At 37.9% G+C, this 20,067-nt stretch overlaps 1 protein-coding gene across 1 annotated transcript in view; it reads right to left on the bottom strand.

Annotated features, from left to right (window-relative positions):
* The window catches only part of ABCB5 (ATP binding cassette subfamily B member 5), a 134,054-nt gene that overhangs the window by 58,939 nt on the left and 55,048 nt on the right, over nt 1-20,067 (bottom strand). The window contains exons 14-15 of the mRNA XM_019443565.2: nt 19,061-19,231; nt 3,187-3,348 (exon numbers count right to left, since the gene is read on the bottom strand). Of these exons, the coding sequence (XP_019299110.2) occupies nt 3,187-3,348; nt 19,061-19,231 (333 nt within the window). The remainder of the gene's footprint in view (nt 1-3,186; nt 3,349-19,060; nt 19,232-20,067) is intronic.

The raw sequence follows: 20,067 nt of genomic DNA, 5'->3' as shown, positions 1-20,067 counted from the left end.
CTTATTCCTAGCCTTTCATGAAACTTATAAATTTATAACATATAGCTAGGCACTTAAATGTGATGCTGGCTCTAGGCTTGAGAGAAATGTCAGGAGACAATAACACTTGCTAGGCCTGCAACTGCTGCCCCTTCTAAACTGATTGGAAAGCAACTCAATGGGCCAGCTCCTAGAGAATAAGAAATCGCAGAGACATCAAGTTAACTTTAAAGACACTGTTTAAATGATAGGGCAAGGAGGAAGTTCTAAACCAGACTGCTCTAAGTCTAGTTTTTGGGCTTTTTGGCTACTCAGAGAAATGAGATCAGATTTAGTGAAATAAAGAAAAACTACACGTTCTCTGCTCAACTGAATATGGTGTGAGTAAATTTGTGACTTCCCCACGAAGAGATGAAGAGGGAGACAAGACAGAAATGAGGAGCCCAGTTTGGATGATGGTGTCCCAGACCAGGTTGGAGCAGAGACAGACAGCCTTAGGTGAATTTAGGTGCAAAAGAGCATATGCATATGGAAGGCTTTCCAGACACTGTGCTTCTTTGACAAGCTTAACAACTGTTAATCAGTCATTTCAAAGTATGGTAAGCTTTAACCAGCTTTATAGTATCTTAACATCTTTAATCAGACATTCTTTTATACTATCACTTTATTTATTTATTTATTTTTCTATAAATTTCTCTACCAAGAAAGAAATCATTTACTTGGATTTTTTCAGGAGCTATTTATTTTGTGGCAGGCTTAAAATGAAATTTTGACCTCTTCTCATAATAAATTTTTCTAAGAAGGTGTTTAACAGGTCAAAGGCAATTTCTTTTCCTGAGAAGACTGCTAGACAAAATACTTATGATAGAAAGTTTTGGTATGTATCTATCCACCAGTTTTTATTTCATTTCATGTGAAAAAATCACTAAAGGAATATGTCTGTAAGTAATCATATATGTTTAAGATAAATAATTACAGCATTACTCTTCCTGGTTTGAACTTTTCTAAAAAGTTTGATTGGATAATACTAGCAATAGTAATATAATAAAATTTAGTATGACAACAATAACTCTAAATACTTTACATGAATGACTCATTTAATACTTACAGTAATTCATAAATAAGTTACTTTTATTTTCTCCATGTTAAAGATTAGAAAACTGAGGCACAGGGAATTTAAATAATTTACCTAAGGGCCTAAAACTATTAAGTGGCATAGTCAGAATTTCAAATTATGGTGTCTCCAGAGCTCATAACCCTAACCACTGCTATGCTGCTTCTTGTGATTGATTCTCTTAACAACAGTAACTTTACAACACTTTTGAGCATCATGAATTCTAACAAACTGATTCATTTGGACATTACAGGTATAGTGGCAAATAAGCACTTTCAGAGTTTCAGAAATGCGTTACTGTTTAGGTAGATACCACACATGTTATGTTTGCTATGCAGTACCCAGAATATTGTAGTTGTTCACTGAGTATTAAAAATGGTATTGTTTTATCAGAATGAATCTTATTTTTGTAATCAGAGACTACTAATCCATTTTGAATAAGGTGTTTTAAATACTTATACATTTATACCACAAACATTCAATTTTTGTTTTCCTTACATTGTGAAACTCTTTAACATAAGACCTAATAATGGAGTGTTAGTTTAGTTATAATGAAAAATAAAGGCACGTTACTTCAAAGAAAGATACAAGTGTAGTAGTTTTAAAAAACATCAAAATAGGGTTAATTTAACCATAGCTATTTGCTTTTATTGGTATCCTTATTAGTTTGAAAATATGGAACTTAATAATTTGATAAGTTATCAGGTCTACTCTGGAATGAAAATCATACAGATTCAACTGTCATATAATGGCTAATTTTATTTTTAAAGAAAAATATGGCCTAATATGAAATAAAATTGAAACTGGCAGGTTTTGAATCTATATAAGATTACATTTTCAAACTTTTTTTTTTTTTTTACTCTGACTGCTTTATAGAAGGTGTTTAAAAATAATTCATTCTAGCATTGTGGAGAAAGCTGGGGTTCAGAATGTGAAGTTTTAAGTGTGAGGAGGACACGGAGGCTCATAACTTTCTAAATTTCATAATTTGTGAAATAATATTTTTAATTAAGTTTTCCATTGTAATTCCAGTACAGTTAACATACAGTGTTATATTAGTTCCACGCATACAATATAGTGATTCAACAATTCCATACATCTTGACCTACGTACTGACCTATTTTCACTGAGCATTACACTCTCTAGCTCTGTTCATGTCATTTCAAATGGTAAGATTTCATAATTTTTTATGGCTGAGTAATATTCCACTGTATATATACACCACATCTTCTTTACCCATTTATCAATCAAAGGACACTTGGGCTGTTTCTATAATTTGGCTATTGTAAATAAAGTTGCAATAAATACAGGGGTGCGTGTATCCCTTTGAATTAGTGTTTTTGTATTTTTTGGGTGAATACCAAGTAGTGCAACTACTGGATAATAGGACAGTTTTACTTTCAACTTTTTGAGGACGCTCTATTCTGTTTTCCACAGTGGCTTCATCAGTTTACATTCCCACCAATAATGCATGAGGGTTTTTCTTCACACCCTCACTAACACTTGTTGTTTCTTTTTTCTTTTCTTTTTTTAATTTATTTTGAGAGAAAGAAAGAGAGAAAGAGAGTGCATGTGCAGGTGTGGGGCAGAGAGAGAGAGGGCTCTCAGTGTAGAGTCTGATGTGGGGCTCGACCCCATGTACCATGAGACCATGACCTGAGCCAAAATCTGGAGTTGGATGCTTAACCAAGTGAGCCATACAGGCATCCATTTCTTGTGTTTTTGATTTTCACCATTTTGATAGGTGTGAGGTGATATCTCACTGTAGTTTTGATTTGAATTTCCCTGATGATGAGTGATGTTGAGCATTTTTTCATGTTGGTCATCTGGATGTCTTCTTTGGAAGCCTGTTTGCAGTGTGCCTGGCAAATATTAGGTGCTAGGTTCCCATTAATTCTTTAATTTTCATCATATTATCTAGCAAAATGCTGGGGATATTAGTCACATTGCATTTATTCACAGAGGAATTATAAATAAGCCTTGGTTGCTTTGTGAAATCTAAGATTATGATTCAGGACCTCTGTGGTATGATCTCTGAAAGGTTAAAAAAAAAACAACCCTGCTAACATAGCATTATGTTACATAAACATTACCTGTGACATTACAAGCGAATAATATAGACCTTGTTTTGTCATTAATTCAGCATGTATTCCTTTTTCTGCCACCATCCCATCTTTTATGGTCACAATCAGATCTGCACTTCGAATAGTGGAAAGTCGGTGTGCTATGACAATTGTAGTTCGACCTTTGCTTGCCTACAAAACAGTAAGTATAGAAAACAAATATGAAATTAATAGAAATAACAAACTTTGCAATATTCAAAAAAGCTTGTTATTTTAAATATTAAGGAATCCTTGAATCTAGAAATTTGGACTTAAATGGATTAGGAAGACCAATAAAAATAATTTGGTAATTTAAAATGTAAACATACTCCTATCATAAGATCCATCCATTTAAATCCCAGATATTTATTCAAGAGAAATAAAAGTGCATGTCCACAGAAAGGCTTACATATGAATGTTCAGAGCAACCTTATGTGTAATATCTCAAAACTACAAACAAACTTAATAACTTAAATGGGCATCGATACCAATAAGCTCAAACAGGGGTACAACCATACAATGGAATACTATTTACCAATAAAAAGGAACTACTGATACATTCCACAATAAGGACAGGTCTGAAAACAAGTATGCTGAGTGCAAGAAGTCAGAGAGTATAGAATACATAATGTATGATTCTATATACACAAAGTTCTAGAAAATACATACTAATTTATACTGGCAGTAAACAAACCAGGGGTGGTCAAGAGCCAGGCAGAAGAAAGAGGGTTGGGATGGAGTATTTACAAAATGCATGTAAAAGTTTTGAGGAATGATTGGTTGGCTATGTTGATTGTGGTGGTTTCACAGGTGTACATTTATGCCCAAACTTTTCTAAGTGTATACTTTTATATGTGCAGTGTAAGTCAATTAAACCTCAAAAAAAGCTGTTAGGAAAAAGAATCTCAAACAAAAGAACCAGCTTATTTATACCACCCAAGGTGGCCATTCTTGAAGTTCTGTAAGAATCCTGAATGGGACTGAGGCATTTTAATGAAGGTTATGCAAATGTAATGATAAAGTAGATTGAGGAGCAACTAACTATTGTAGGTAGATTTATTTTTCTTAATTTTGGCAAAGTCTGATGAAGCACACACAATTATATTGTTAATTGGCAATTACTAGAATATGTGAGTTTCTCTAGGTGATATTTATGTGATATAGTCTGAAGAAGACAAGTCTAAACACTAAAATGCGTAGTGCTCCCTTTATTTTTCATAGTGCAAATATAGACTTCTTTTCCTTCCAAGATTTTATTTAAATTTGTTAGTTAACACATAGTGTAGTATTGGTTTCAGGAGTAGAATTTGGTTATTCCAAACCTATATATAACACCCAGGACTCATCACAACAAGTGCCCTCCTTAATGCCCATCACCCATTTAGCCCATTCCAATAAACAGTGGAGCTCATGCATCCCTTCAAATCAGTATTTCTGTATCCTTTGGGTAAATACCTAGTAGTGCAATTGTGGGGGTAGTCCTATTTTTAACTTTTTTGAGGAAATCTCCATACTGTTTTCCAGAATAGCTGCACCAGTTTGCATTCCCATCAACAGCGTAAGAGAATTCCCCTTTCTCTGCATCTTTGCCAACACCTGTTATTTCCTGTGTTGTTAATTTTAGCTATTCTGACAGATGTGAGGTGATATCTCATTGTGGTTTTGATCTGCATTTCCCTGATGATGAGTGATGTTGAGCATTTTTTCATGTGTCTGTTAGCCATTTGTATATCTTCTTTAGACAAATGTCTGTTCATGTCTTCTGCCCATTTCTTAACTGGATTACTTTTTTTTTTTTTTTTTTTAACGTTTATTTATTTTTGGGACAGAGAGAGACAGAGCATGAATGGGGGAGGGGCAGAGAGAGAGGGAGACACAGAATCGGAAGCAGGCTCCAGGCTCTGAGCCATCAGCCCAGAGCCTGACGCGGGGCTCGAGCTCACGGACCGCGAGATCGTGACCTGAGCTGAAGTCGGACACTTAACCGACGGAGCCACCCAGGCGCCCCGGATTACTTATTTTTTTGATGTTGAGTTTGATAAGTTCTTTATAGATTTTGAATACTAGCTCTTTAACCAATATGTCATTTGCAAATATCTTTTCCCATTCTGTTGGTTGCCTTTTAGTTTTGTTGATTGTTTCCTTTGCTGTGCAGAAGCTTTTTATCTTGGTGAAGTCCCAATAGTTCATTTTTGCTTTTGTTTCCCTTGCCTCCAGAGATGTGTCTAGTAAGAAGTTGCTGCAGCTGAGGTTAAAGAGGTTGTTGCCTGTGTTCTTCTCTAGGATTCTGATGGTTTCCTGTCTCACATTTAGGTTTTTCACCCATTTTGAATATATTTTTGTGTATGGTGTAAGAAAGTGGTCCTATATAAACATGGGTGAATGATAATTGGGAAGAGAGTTTTTATTGTTTGTTTTTTGTTTTCCTCAGTCTATTATTTTTATGTGGTAATTCTAAGTCTTGCTTATGAATGGTATAATATAATAGGCAAATTTTTTTTATTTTTTATTAAAAATTTTTTTCAGTTTATTTATTTTGAGAGAGACAGAGGCAGCACACGTGCATGTGAGTAGGGGAAGGGCAGAAAGAGTGGGAGAGAGAGAGACAGAGAGAGAGAGAGAGAGAGAGAGAGAGAGAGAGAGAGAGAGAATATGAGAATCCCCAGCAGGCTCTGCACTATCAGCACAGAGCCTAATGTGGGGCTCAAACTCGTGAACCATGAGATCATGACCTGAGCCAAAACCAAGAATCAGACGCTTAACCAACTGAGCCATCCAGGCACCCCTAGTTTAGTTTTTTAAAATCAACTTTATTTTAGGATGGTTTCAATTTAGGGAAAATTTGCAAAGATACCACGGTATTCATGTACCCTGCACACAGTATCCCCCAGTGTCAATATCTGACATTTCTATGGTGCATTTTTTACAACAAATGAACCAGTATCAATATCTTATCAACTAAATTCTATACTTTATTCATATTTCCTTAATATTTACCTATTATCTTTTTTCTGCTCCCAGATCCCCTTCAAAATACATTGCCATTTAGGCATCATGTCTCCTCAGGCTCCTCTAGTTGTGACAATTTCTCAGATATTCCTTATTTTGTACAAACTTGGTATTTGAGGAATACCAGTCAGATACTCTGTAAAATGTCTCTCAATTTGCATTTGTCTGATGTGCCTAAGTTTTAGAGGTAAGACATTCAGACTATACTAATCCCACTTTTCTCATTTCAACTTCAAGTCTGAATTGTATTCTGGATCTTGGAGACCTGAGACTTGCCTACAGCACCTTAAAGGGGAATGAATGTAAGAATGCTGTTGTTGAGTGGGCATTCATTAGGACTACCAGTGCAAAGGTGAAAACACTCAAGACACCCAGGTTCCTGACCCATATCTCTCTCATTTATTCAATTACATTTCCTTGAGGTGACAAATGTTATTTCTTAAAAGCAACCAGATCTCAAAACTTACTGATGAAGCTATAAGATGTTACCAATTAGCTCAATGATTTCACAATACTATTAAATATTTCTCATAGCAAATTCATATGTATGAAATTTACTTAAAAATATAAAAGGGCACATATAACACATATACTCTAAGGAGAATGTAGGACAGAAGGAGTTGTAAAATCAAACAATGCGGAGACTGCAATTAGAAAAGGTTTGAGAAGAGTATGCAGTCTCGTGACATAATCAGAATTATAAGGTTTCTTGAAGCAGGTTGTATTGTTCTAGACCTTCTTTTCTTCATGGGAGACTCACTTTGCAGGCATTTTTACAGACCTATCTACTAATATTTCTTCACTTCTTCGGCATTACTTATGGAACAAGTTTACTTATTTTGCAAAAGTTCATGCTGTTGTCTGACATCTGAAAACAGACTGTAAGGGATGACATTTCTGCAGCTGTGCCTCAGTGAGCACTGATGTTCCCTCAGACTGGAATGGCCTGCACTTACTCATCTCTACCATCTTTACTCTGCTAAGCTCATGGTCTAAACTCTAAACATTTGATTAACTTATTATAGAATGATTAATGTTTGAATGTATCAAATAAATCACATTGCCAATTAGAAAAATCGATATATAGAAGGTTTTCTTATTTTGGGGGAGGACAAGGCTTAGGAATAATTTAGATTTACAGAAACCACTCTTGTCTTGAGGGGAAGATGGCAGTGTAGGAAGACTCTGAGCTCACTGCGTCCTGCTGATCACTTGGATTCCACCTACACCTGCCTAAATAACCCAGAGAACCGCCAGAAGACTAGCAGAATGGAGTCTCCGGAGCCAAGTGCAGATGAGAGATCCACGCAAGAGGGTAGGAAGGGCAGCGATGCGGTGCGCACTCCACGGACTGGCGGGAGGGAGCCAGGACGGAGGGGCGGCCCGCCGGCCAAGCAGAGCCCCTGAGTCTGGCTTGCAAAAGCGGAGGGGCCGGACGGAGTGTGTTCCGACAGCAAGCGGGACTTAACATCTGGAAGGTTATAAACTAACAGCTCTGCTCAGAGAATGGGAGGGCTGGAGGACAACCGGAGGGAGAGTTGTTGAGCCCCAGAGGACAGAGCGCAGCTTGGCGGGGAACAAAGGCACTCGCCAGTGCCATCTCCCTCGCCAATCCCCCAGCCAAAATCCCAAAGGGAACCAGTTCCTGCCAGGGAACTTGCTTGCTCCGAGCAAACACCCAACGCTGCTGTGCTTCTGCGGATCCATCCCTCCGGCGGGTCTGACTCCCTCTCGGTGCCACGGGGTCCCTCCTGAAGCGGATCACTGAAGGAAAAGCGAGCTGAGCCTGCCCTTCCTGCCCCTGTGCACCTTGCCGATCCACCCCAGCTAATACGCCAGATCCCCAGAACCACAAGCCTGGCAGTGTGCAAGTAGCCCAGACAGGCCACGCCACCCCACAGTGAATCCCGCCCCCAGGAGAGGGGAAGATAAGGTACACACTAGTCTGACTATGGCCCCAGGGGTGGGCTGGGGGCAGACATCAGGTCTGACTGCGGCCCCGCCCACCAACTCCAGTTATACACCACAGCACAGGGGAAGTGCCCTGCAGGTCCGCACCACTCCAGGGACTATCCAAAATGACCAAACGGAAGAATTCCCCTCAGAAGAATCTCCAGGAAATAACAACCGCTAATGAACCGATCAAAAACGATTTAAACAATATAACAGAAAGTGAATTTAGAATAATAGTCATAAAATTAATCGCTGGGCTTGAAAACAGTATAAAGGACAGCAGAGAATCTATTGCTACAGAGATCAAGGGACTAAGGAACAGCCAGGAGGAGCTAAAAAATGCTATCAATGAGCTGCAAAATAAAATGGAGACAGCCACGGTTCGGATTGAAGAGGCAGAGGAGAGAACAGGTGAACTAGAAGATAAAATTATGGAAAAAGAAGAAGCTGAGAAAAAGAGAGATAAAAAAATCCAGGAGTATCGGGGGAAAATTAGAGAACTAAGTGATGCACTAAAGAGAAATAATATACACATAATTGGTATTCCAGATGAGGAAGAGAGAGGGAAAGGGGCTGAAGGGGTACTTGAAGAAATTATAGCTGAGAACTTCCCTGATCTGGGGAAGGAAAAAGGCATTGGAATCCAAGAGGCACAGAAAACTCCCTTCAGACGTAACTTGAATCGATCTTCTGCATGACATATCATAGTGAAACTGGCAAAATACAAGGATAAAGAGAAAATTCTGAAAGCAGCTAGAGATTAACGTGCTCTAACATATAAAGGGAGACCTATAAGACTCGTGACCAATCTCTACCGAAACTTGGCAGGCCAGAAAGGAATGACAGGAGATCTTCAATGTGATGAACAGAAAAAAAAAATATGCAGCCGAGAATCCTTTACCCAGCAAGTTTGTCATTTAGAATAGAAGGAGAGATAAAGGTCTTCCCAAACAAATAAAAACTGAAGGAATTTGTCACCACTAAACCAGCCCTACAAGAGATCCTAAGGGGGATCCTGTGAGACAAAATACCAGAGACATCGCTACAAGCATGAAACCTATGGACATCACAATGACTCTAAACCCATATCTTTCTATAATAACACTGAATGTAAATGGACTAAATGCGCCAACCAAAAGACATAGGGTATCAGAATGGATAAAAAAACAAGGCCCATCTATTTGCTGTCTACAGGAGACTCATTTTAGACCTGAGGACACCTTCAGGTTGAGAGTGAGGGGATGGAGAACTATTTATCATGTTACTGGAAGTCAAAAGAAAGCTGGAGTAGCCATACTTATATCAGACAAACTAGACTTTAAATTAAAGGCTGTAACAAGAGATGAAGAAGGGCATTATATAATAATTACAGGGTCTATCCATCAGGAAGAGCTAACAATTATAAATGTCTATGCGCCGAATACAGGAGCCCCCAAATATATAAAACAATTACTCATAAACATAAGCAACCTTATTGATAAGAATGTGGTAATTGCAGGGGACTTTAACACCCCACTTACAGAAATGGATAGATCATCTAGACACACGGTCAGTAAAGAAACAAGGGCCCTGAATGATACATTGGATCAGATGGACTTGACAGATATATTTAGAATTCTGCATCCCAAAGCAACAGAATATACTTTCTTCTCGAGTGGACATGGAACATTCTCCAAGATAGATCACAAAACAGCCCTTCATAAGTATACAAGAATTGAAATCATACCATGCATACTTTCAGACCACAATGCTATGAAGCTTGAAATCAACCACAGGAAAAAGTCTGGAAAACCTCCAAAAGCATGGAGGTTAAAGAACACCCTACTAAAGAATGAATGGGTCAACCAGGCAATTAGAGAAGAAATTAAAAAATATATGGAAACAAATGAAAATGAAAATACAACAATCCAAACGCTTTGGGATGCAGCGAAGGCAGTCCTGAGAGGAAAATACATCGCAATCCAGGCCTATCTCAAGAAACAAGAAAAATCCCAAATACAAAATCTAACAGCACACCTAAAGGAAATAGAAGCAGAACAGCAAAGGCAACCTAAATCCAGCAGAAGAAGAGAAATAATAAAGATCAGAGCAGAAATAAACAATATAGAATCTAAAAAAACTGTAGAGCAGATCAACGAAACCAAGAGTTGGTTTTTTGAAAAAATAAACAAAATTGATAAACCTCTAGCCAGGCTTCTCAAAAAGAAAAGGGAGATGACCCAAATAGATAAAATCATGAATGAAAATGGAATTATTACAACCAATCCCTCAGAGATACAAGCAAATATTAGGGAATACTATGAAAAATTATATGCCAACAAACTGGACAACCTGGAAGAAATGGACAAATTCCTAAACACCCACACACTTCCAAAACTCAATCAGGAGGAAATAGAAAGCTTGAACAGACCCATAACCAGCGAAGAAATTGAATCAGTTATCAAAAATCTCCCAACAAATAAGAGTCCAGGACCAGATGGCTTCCCAGGGGAGTTCTACCAGACGTTTAAAGCAGAGATAATACCTATCCTTCTCAAGGTATTCCAAAAAATAGAAAGGGAAGGAAAACTTCCAGACTCATTCTATGAAGCCAGTATTACTTTGATTCCTAAACCAGACAGAGACCCAGTAAAAAAAGGGAACTACAGGCCAATATCCCTGATGAATATGGATGCAAAAATTCTCAATAAGATACTAGCAAATCGAATTCAACAGCATATAAAAAGAATTATTCACCATGATCAAGTGGGATTCATTCCTGGGATGCAGGGCTGGTTCAACATTCACAAATCAATCAACGTGATAGATCACATTAATAAAAGAAAAGATAAGAACCATATGACCCTGTCAATCAATGCAGAAAAGGCCTCTGACAAAATCCAGCAAACTTTCTTAATAAAAACCCTCGAGAAAGTCGGGATAGAAGGAACATACTTAAAGATCATAAAAGCCATTTATGAAAAGCTCACAGCTAACATCATCCTCAATGGGGAAAAACTGAGAGCTTTTTCCCTGAGATCAGGAACACGAAAGGGATGCCCACTCTCACCGCTGTTGTTTAACATAGTGTTGGAAGTTCTAGCATCAGCAATCAGACAACAAAAGGAAATCAAAGGCATCAAAATTGGCAAAGATGAAGTTAAGCTTTCACTTTTTGTAGATGACATGATACTATACATGGAAAATCCGATAGACTCCACCAAAAGTCTGCTAGAACTGATACATGAATTCAGCAAAGTTCCAGGGTACAAAATCAGTGTACCGAAATCAGTTGCATTCTTATATACTAATAATGAAGCAACACAAAGACAAATAAAGAAACTGTTCCCATTCACAATTGCACCAAGAAGCGTAAAATACCTAGGAATAAATCTAACCAAAGATGTAAAAGATCTGTATGCTGAAAACTATAGAAAGCTCATGAAGGAAATTGAAGAAGATATAAAGAAATGGAATAACATTCCGTGCTCATGGATTGGAAGAATAAATATTGTCAAAATGTCAATACTACCCAAAGCTATCTACACATTCAATGCAATCCCAATCAAAATTGCACCAACATTCTTCTCGAAACTAGAACAAGCAATCCTAAAATTCATATGGAACCACAAAAGGCCCCGAATAGCCAAAGTAATTTTGAAGAAGAAGACCAAAGCAGGAGGCACCACAATCCCAGACTTTAGCCTCTACTACAAAGCTGTCATCATCAAGACAGCATGGTATTGGCACAAAAACAGACACATAGACCAATGGAATAGAATAGAAACCCCAGAACTAGACCCAGAAACGTATGGCCAACTCATCTTTGACAAAGCAGGAAAGAACATCCAATGGAAAAAAGACAGTCTCTTTAACAAATGGTGCTGGGAGAATTGGACAGCAACATGCAGAAGGTTGAAACTAGACCACTTTCTCACACCATTCACAAAAATAAACTCAAAATGGATAAAGGACCTGAATGTGAGACAGGAAACCATCAAAACCTTAGAGGAGAAAGCAGGAAAAGACCTCTCTGACCTCAGCCGTAGCAATTTCTTACCCGACACATCCCCAAAGGCAAGGGAGTTATAAGCAAAAATGAACTACTGGGGCCTTATGAAGATAAAAAGCTTCTGCACAGCAAAGGAAACAACCAACAAAACTAAAAGGCAACCAACGGAATGGGAAAAGATATTTGCAAATGACATATCGGACAAAGGGCTAGTATCCAAAATCTATAAAGAACTCACCAAATTCCACACCTGAAAAACAACCCAGTGAAGAAATGGGCAGAAAACATGAATAGACACTTCTCTAAAGAAAACATCTGGGTGGCCAACAGGCACATGAAAAGATGCTCAATGTCGCTCCTCATCAGGGAAATACAAATCAAAACCACACTCAGGTATCACCTCACGCCAGTCAGAGGGGCCAAAATGAACAAATCAGGAGACTATAGATGCTGGATAGGATGTGGAGAAACGGGAACCCTCTTGCACTGTTGGTGGGAATGCAAATTGGTGCAGCCACTCTGGAAAGCAGTGTGGAGGTTCCTCAGAAAATTAAAGATAGACTTACCCTATGACCCAGCAATAGCACTGCTAGGAATTTACCCGAGGGATACAGGAGTGCTGATGCATAGGGGCACTTGTACCCCAATGTTTATAGCAGCACTCTCAACAATAGCCAAATTATGGAAAGAGCCTAAATGTCCATCAACTGATGAATGGATAAAGAAATGGTGGTTTATATACACAATGGAGTACTACGTGCCAATGAGAAAGAATGAAATATGGCCCTTTGTAGCAACGTGGATGGAACTGGAGAGTGTTATGCTAAGTGAAATAAGCCATACAGAGAAAGACAGATACCATATGTTTTCACTCTTATGTGGATCCTGAGAAACTTAACAGAAACCCATGGGGGAGGGGAAGGAAAAAAAAAAGGAGGTTAGAGTGGGACAGAGCCAAAGCATAAGAGACTCTTAAAAACTGAGAACAAACTGAAGGTTGATGGGGGGTGGGAGGGAGGGGAGGGTGGGTGATGGGTATTGAGGAGGGCACCTTTTGGGATGAGCACTGGGTGTTGTATGGAAACCAATTTGACAATAAATTTCTTATATTGAAAAAAAAAACCACCCTTGTATAGTGGAAAAATATTTTACCATATGTTTGAGGCTTTTCTTGTATTTTTTTAAGACTCTGAAATTTCCTGCTAACTAATAATGATTTAAATCCATTCGTGAAAGAAAAACCCACTAGCTACAAATAAAATAGGATCAAAATAAGTGGCTTAAGGGACAAGAGTGAGTCTATTACAAGCCTACGTGGGATCCTCAATTTCAGTGGGGTATGGTTTGAGTTTCTTTCCCAACGAGGCAATATGGTTTTAGAAAAAGGATAGTGTTTTTTTTTCTTTTAATTCTGGTAAAATATACATAACATGAGATTTATCATTCTAGTCATTTTTAAGGGTAGGGTTCTCCTGGAATGAGAGGCCAATTCCTTCTGTGTCACTATTATTTTATACTCAGACTTATATTGCTATTCTTTTTTTTAGTGGTAAAATAATCATAACATAAACTTTTAACCAGTTTCAACCATTTTAAAGTGTACAATTTAGTGGCATTAAGTACATTCATATTTTTGTGTAATCATCACTACTATCTAACTCCAGAACTTTTTCTTCATCCTGTGCTGAAATTCTATACCACTCTGAACCATAACTTCCCACTTCCCCCTTTCCTTAGCCCCGGTAACATCCAATGTACTTTCTGTCTATGAATATGACTATTCTAGGTATCTCATATAAGTGTAATCACATAATATTTGTCCTTTTGCATCTGTCTTATTTTAGTTAGCATAATATGTCTAAGGTTTTCTATGTAGCACGTGTCAGAATTTCCTTCCTTTTTAATATTGAATACTATGACACTGTACACACACATAATGTGTTTATTTATCTGTCAAAGAACATTTGGGTTGTTTCTAACTTTTGGCTATTGTGAATGATGCTGCTGTGAACTCTAGTATACAAATATATGTTTGAGTTCCTTCTTGCAATTTTGTTTGGTATATACCCAGAAGTGGAATTGCTGGATTACGGTAATACTATCCTTAAGAAGAGGCTAGTTTTGAAGAATGATCCAGTTTCAGATTTAGCTTAAATCCCTAGCAGATGCATAATCTTGGGGAATATAGCATGGTGGTTATGTGAATGAGCTCAAGAAATGTGTCTGGATCCACATCCTGGCTTCACTGTTGCCTAGCTGTTATTCGGCCTGTCTGTGCTTCAATGTGCAAATCTGTGTAATAGGAAAATAAGTGTTCTGATCTCACTGGGTTCGTATAAGGATTAGCTATTATCACCCATTTGTTCCTTTATTATGCCTACAATAATGACTCAAGAATGGCTTTAGAGGGGATCCATGAACCTCTCAATGTTTTAGGTAAATTTTTGTGTACAAGAGCATTTGTAGATTTTTCTGAAAAAGTTAGTGGTTTATTTTTCCCTTTCTTAGATTCTTAGATGGGGCCCTGATCCATCAAAGGGGGAGAAGCACTGCCCTAAAATAAATTAGTGGTCTATAATTTAACACCAAGCCTAACAAATGTGAGCTTGATTAGGCAGGCTTATAAAATGTTCCATGATGCTTTTAGGATGAGATAGTCTCTATGCTACCTTTGTTCTTCTGGCTAAGTTCTAGCCAAGGAAATCCCCTTGCAGAAATTCCCTTTCTGTTCTCAACTATTATCATGTTGCTACACATGGTTTTGAAAAGAAAGAAAAAAAACCAAAAGAAAGAAAAAGAGAAAGGAAAAGAAAGAAGAAAAAATTGAATAAATCCCTAATTTCATATATAAAAAGTAAAATATTTAATTGTCATAGACGCACCAAAATGTGTAATAATTAACCTACCTTTGGATAACCACTTGTTTGGGCTTAACTTAATAAAGTAGCCCACAGCTTAATGCAGCATACCAATTTTCTTATTGTTCAATTTTTCAAGTTATATAAGTATGTTAAGATCCTCTGAGGAAGATCAACGGGATGCATCATAGTGAGAAAGAGCAGTAATGATAAAGAAAAGCCCATGAAGCCTGCAACAAAGCAGCTCTATCTCTTTAAAGAATAAAACTGTGATGGAAACCCTTCCCTCATAATTAGCAAAGGGTCTTTTTAAAGGTTCTCCATTGATGTGGTGTAGCTGAACCTCCCTTAATAATAATTATGCCTAGATTAGCATATCACTTTTAACATCTCAGAGTGTTCACAGGCTTTATCCCAAAGTCAGTGTGGGCTTCCTCTGCTTCCACAGGGGCCTACAGGTCTTTACTGCCATGCCTTCTGTACTGGGACAGAATAGAAACCTGCTGCATTGGCATGCTGGGTCCAAACCAGTAGCAGAGTGGTACCACATAGTCTGTGGCATAAATCTTTATCCATTGACACTTGATCCTCCTAAGGAATAAGATAAGTGAAGCAAAACTAGTTTGCAGTAAGTCTAACTTAAGAATTCCAGAAAAGAGAACTTTAGACCTTGGAACTATTCTGTATCAAACTCATCCCAAATGCATTTAACAAATGCTTACTGGCTGTCTAAGGACCAGGCCTCATTCTAGTGCTGGGGACACTGCAGTTAACCAATCAAAGCCTTTGCCACTACTGAGTTTACATTCCAGTAGGGGAACAGAGACAATAAAATAAACAAATATATACACAGTATGAGAGCTGATAAGAAGTACTATGGCAGGTTTAAGGAGCAGCAAATGTGGAGGAGAATGATGGGGTGTGAGGTTCCAGGAGCTTAGAGACTGATTCCATAGAGCCTTGTCACTTACTGTAAAGATTTTTTTTTTAAGCTTATTTGTTTGTTTGTTTAGAGAGTGAGTGCGAGCACACTTGCATGCATGCAGGGCAGGGGCAGAGAGAGAATCCCAAGCAGGCTCCTGACGCAGACCCATGCAGGGCTCAATCTCACCATGAAATCCTGACCTGAGCTGAAATCAAGAGTTGGGCGCTTAACCCACTGAGCCACCTAGGTGCCTGGTAAGGAATTTGGTATTTACTTAGAGTGAAGAGTGAGTTAAAAAGCCACTGGAGGATCAGATTTACATTTTAGTGGCATCACTTGACTGATGTGATAAAAACAGATTGATTGGGCATGGGCTGAAGCAGGGAGTAACTGTTGCAATATTCCAAGTGAGGAGGGGAGCCTGGGGGGCTCAGTCAGTTGAGCGTCCAACTTTGGCTCAGGTCATGATCTCATGGTTCCTGAGTTTAAGCCCCGCATTGGGCTGACTGCTGTGCGCAGAGCCTGCTTCAGAAGCTCTGTGCCCTCTCTCTCTGTCCCTCCCTCTCTCATGCTCTCTCTCTCAAAAATAAATAAATGTTAAAAAAAAATCCAACTGAGTACAAGAGTGATAGTTCCCTTATGCTCATTTTAGTCAAAACCTACCTTCTGCTCCAGGAAACTACTAATTTGATTTCTTTTAAAAATCACTATAGATTAGTTTTAGTGGTTCTAGAACTCAATATAAGTGGAAGACAATGGGGGTAATGGAGAGGAGGGGTGGGAAGGAACAAGTGAAGGCTGGGCATGGAGGGGGTGGATACAGCATTCACCAATAAGAAGAGATATATTTTATTGTTCCCTCTTTGTTCATTTTGTAGTTTGGAAGATATTTTGAGCTGGAACTGTTAACTGCTGTGGGTTAGGCCATATCATGCAGCAGGTCTGAGAGTTCTTAGACGAGCAGAAATGAGATGTGCTGTGTGCCCTACCCTCCTTAGGTAGGAACCTCTCCAAAGGTTTGATTCCACAATCGCCCTCTGTGTGGAATGTACAGAGGACTCTCAGGGCACTGGAGCTTTCATTACCTGGCCTTTTTTGAACTCTCCTCTTTGCTATGAGTCACTTTCCAATAAACTGATGCATATATAATTAATTCCGTTTATTGTGCTACTTGTCACCCCTTTGTTACCATTTACCTTCATCCCATAAAAGACCAGCAAACCAAACTTAATGCAGTTTCACACCTATATGTCTCTACAATGTCAATTCTCTCACCTTTAAAAAGTGAAAAATAATAAGAGTAAATACATTTTTAAAAACTTAAATTCCCTCATAATTCTGCCACACAACTGCTGGTATTTTCATATATGTTGTCTTCATTTTTGTGCACATGCACACCTATTATATATAATTGTAATCATAGTTTACAAATGATTTGTGTTCTTCTGTTTTTATCATGATACAGATTTAATTTTAACCATTAGTAAAAAGAAAACTTTTATTAGTTTATTATGTCACTAAGCAACTACTTTAAAAGTCTGAACAAGTTCTGATCACCTGAAGTGATTAACACATTGGTTGAAAAGATAATGGACACTTAGACTTTAACAACTCTGGAACCTATTGCAATGTTTTTAAATATCTTATATATATGTCAATTGTATCTCAAGAAAATGAAAGAAAAATCTTATGTAAGTTAAAAGATGGTTGGTTATATTAAGTGTAATAATTTTTTGGTACATTCAAGCCCTAAGTAACTAAGCATCACCATTACTGAATATAATTTGAGTGCATTCTGTAGAGCCCAGTCCCAGTTACTAAATTTAAAAAAATGAAAAAAGCATCAGCCATACCCTTGAGGGAATCATTGTTTCTTTTCCACTAAAATTAACCAAACTGGTAAAGTATCTACAATAAACATGGACTTTCATATCACTTCCTTACTTTATGGAAATAAGAAATATCATGAACAACAGGTGGCACTCTCATTGTGGGATGAAAACAAGGGTAAAAACATATACAATTTAATTTGCAAGTTTATAATAGTAACTAACAGATTATTCAATAAGCAGTGGGCACTCTGGCTGCCAGTATCCATTTCTGGTTGCACAAAGTTAGTATTTAACAAGAAAAGTCTGTAATTTTCTTAGACACAAAAACACAACACGTTTTCAAACAAGTTCAAAGTAATTTGTGTCATTAAGCCTTCTGAAAGGTTTGAAGGCCATGACTGATTGACTGATTTTTTAAAGAGAGAGAAAGAGAGAGAAAGAGAGAGAGAGAATGTATGCAAGTGGAGCAGAGGGGCAGAGGGAGAAAGAGAGAGAATCTCAAGCAGGCTCCATGCTCAGTGCAGAGCCCAACACAGGGCTTGATCTCATGACCATGGGATCATGACCTGAGCCAAAATCAAGAGTTAGATGCTTAACCTACTGAGCCAGCCAGGCATCCCTGAAGGCCATGATTTAAAAGAGGCGTTGGCCATTGAAAAAAATATTCATGGTTTTTCATGTCACTGCCACCAACTACTGTCCCAAATGCAATGCAGTTTCATAAAGGACCATCACTGTATTGAAGTCCTGAAGCAAGTCAGTAGCATGCAGTAAGCAGGAGGTTAGTATGAAGTTAGAGGGCCAAGGGCTCTTACAGGAGAATGATTCAAGGGTAGGGCAAACCACACTGTATGCTTCCACCCTGGAGGTGAAATTAAGTTAAAATGATTACTTTGGGGTTGCCCTAAAGAGGAAAAGTGGTCAGAGAAGAGAATCCTACAGGTGTGTATGCAAGAGGCTAAGAATGGATGTGGTTATAACTGTGATAGTGGTAGTGGTATGGGGTTACTATGGGGAGGTGTAAAGTGTAGACCATTGGAAAGGAAGTATATATGGGATGACTGCGTGGATATCAGCCCTGTATGTTTTTAGCACCAACTATAGCATCTTCTTCTTTCATCCAAATCACTTCCTATAACTATCATGTATAAGTTTTTACAAGGGTGAACATTCTGCATCAATACCTTAAAGAGGGCTCTGAACTCAAGAAATAATCCAGTGCTGAGCCATACTTTCTTGTATTTAAAAACAATGTTGAGCCAGGAATATGGAAATAAGAAATGATCTGCTCACTTACCTTCTCCAATGCAGCTTGAACAACTGATTCACTTTCTGTATCTAGGGCAGATGTAGCCTCATCTAAGATCAGGATCTTTGGGTTTCTAACTAAAGCTCGAGCAATTGCGATTCTCTGTTTCTGTCCTCCACTCATTTGTGCTCCTTTTTCTCCTACCAAGGTATTAAATTTCTAATGAAAAATAGGAAAGAGCACAGAAACAGAAGGCAGCATGATCAAATTATTAGAATAGGCAATGGCAGGCAATAACAGTTGTGTTTTAATACCACCTTAACCACTACTTCAGCCTGGCTGCTTTTGACCTTTGAGTTGTCCTTTGTGAAAACAAACAACTGTTGGAAAAAAAAAAGAGTTCAATAAAGAGACAACCAAAGGAAAATTTGGCTAGGACTAAAAGAAATGAGAATGTATGATAGTCAAGGGTTTTTAGGGAGATTAATAATATTTGAACCAATCTTGAAAGTTTTTAAAGACAATTTAAAATGTATCGGTATCTTTAAAAGAACTGCTGTAATACAAACACATTCTTAACTATCTGAAATGTTTAACAGCAATTTAATATATTATTCACAATTTCCTTCCTGGATATTCTGAAAAAAAGGTATGAAAAGATTAATGCAAAACAAACTTCTCAAATTTTTTTTCAGTCTTGGGACACTTTTGGACCTTTTATTTCTTTTACTTTTTATTTTTTGGGATATACCTCTTTAACAAATGAGATATTTGAGGTTGGAGGTAATTTCTAGAACTAATGAAGCATAGTTATAATATTGTATTGGGTTAGGTCCATGACCCAAAGCTCATTTCTTCAAGGATATAAATTTAAATAGTTTTCTAAACCTTTGATTTCTAGAGTTTGACCTTTACATTAAAAAAAACAAAACAAAACACATGGGGCACCTGGGTGGCTCAGTCGGTAAGCCTCCAACTTCGGCTCAGGTCACGATCTCATGGTTCATGAGTTTGAGCCCTGCATTGGGCTCTGTGCTGACAGCTGTTTCAGATTC

This window comes from Panthera pardus, unplaced genomic scaffold (genome assembly GCF_024362965.1).
Source record: "Panthera pardus isolate Hobbes unplaced genomic scaffold, ASM2436296v1 HiC_scaffold_8, whole genome shotgun sequence".
NCBI lineage: Eukaryota > Metazoa > Chordata > Mammalia > Carnivora > Felidae > Panthera > Panthera pardus.
The sequence above is the reverse complement of the archived record's forward strand: the minus strand, read 5'-3'. Positions and strand labels throughout refer to the sequence as shown.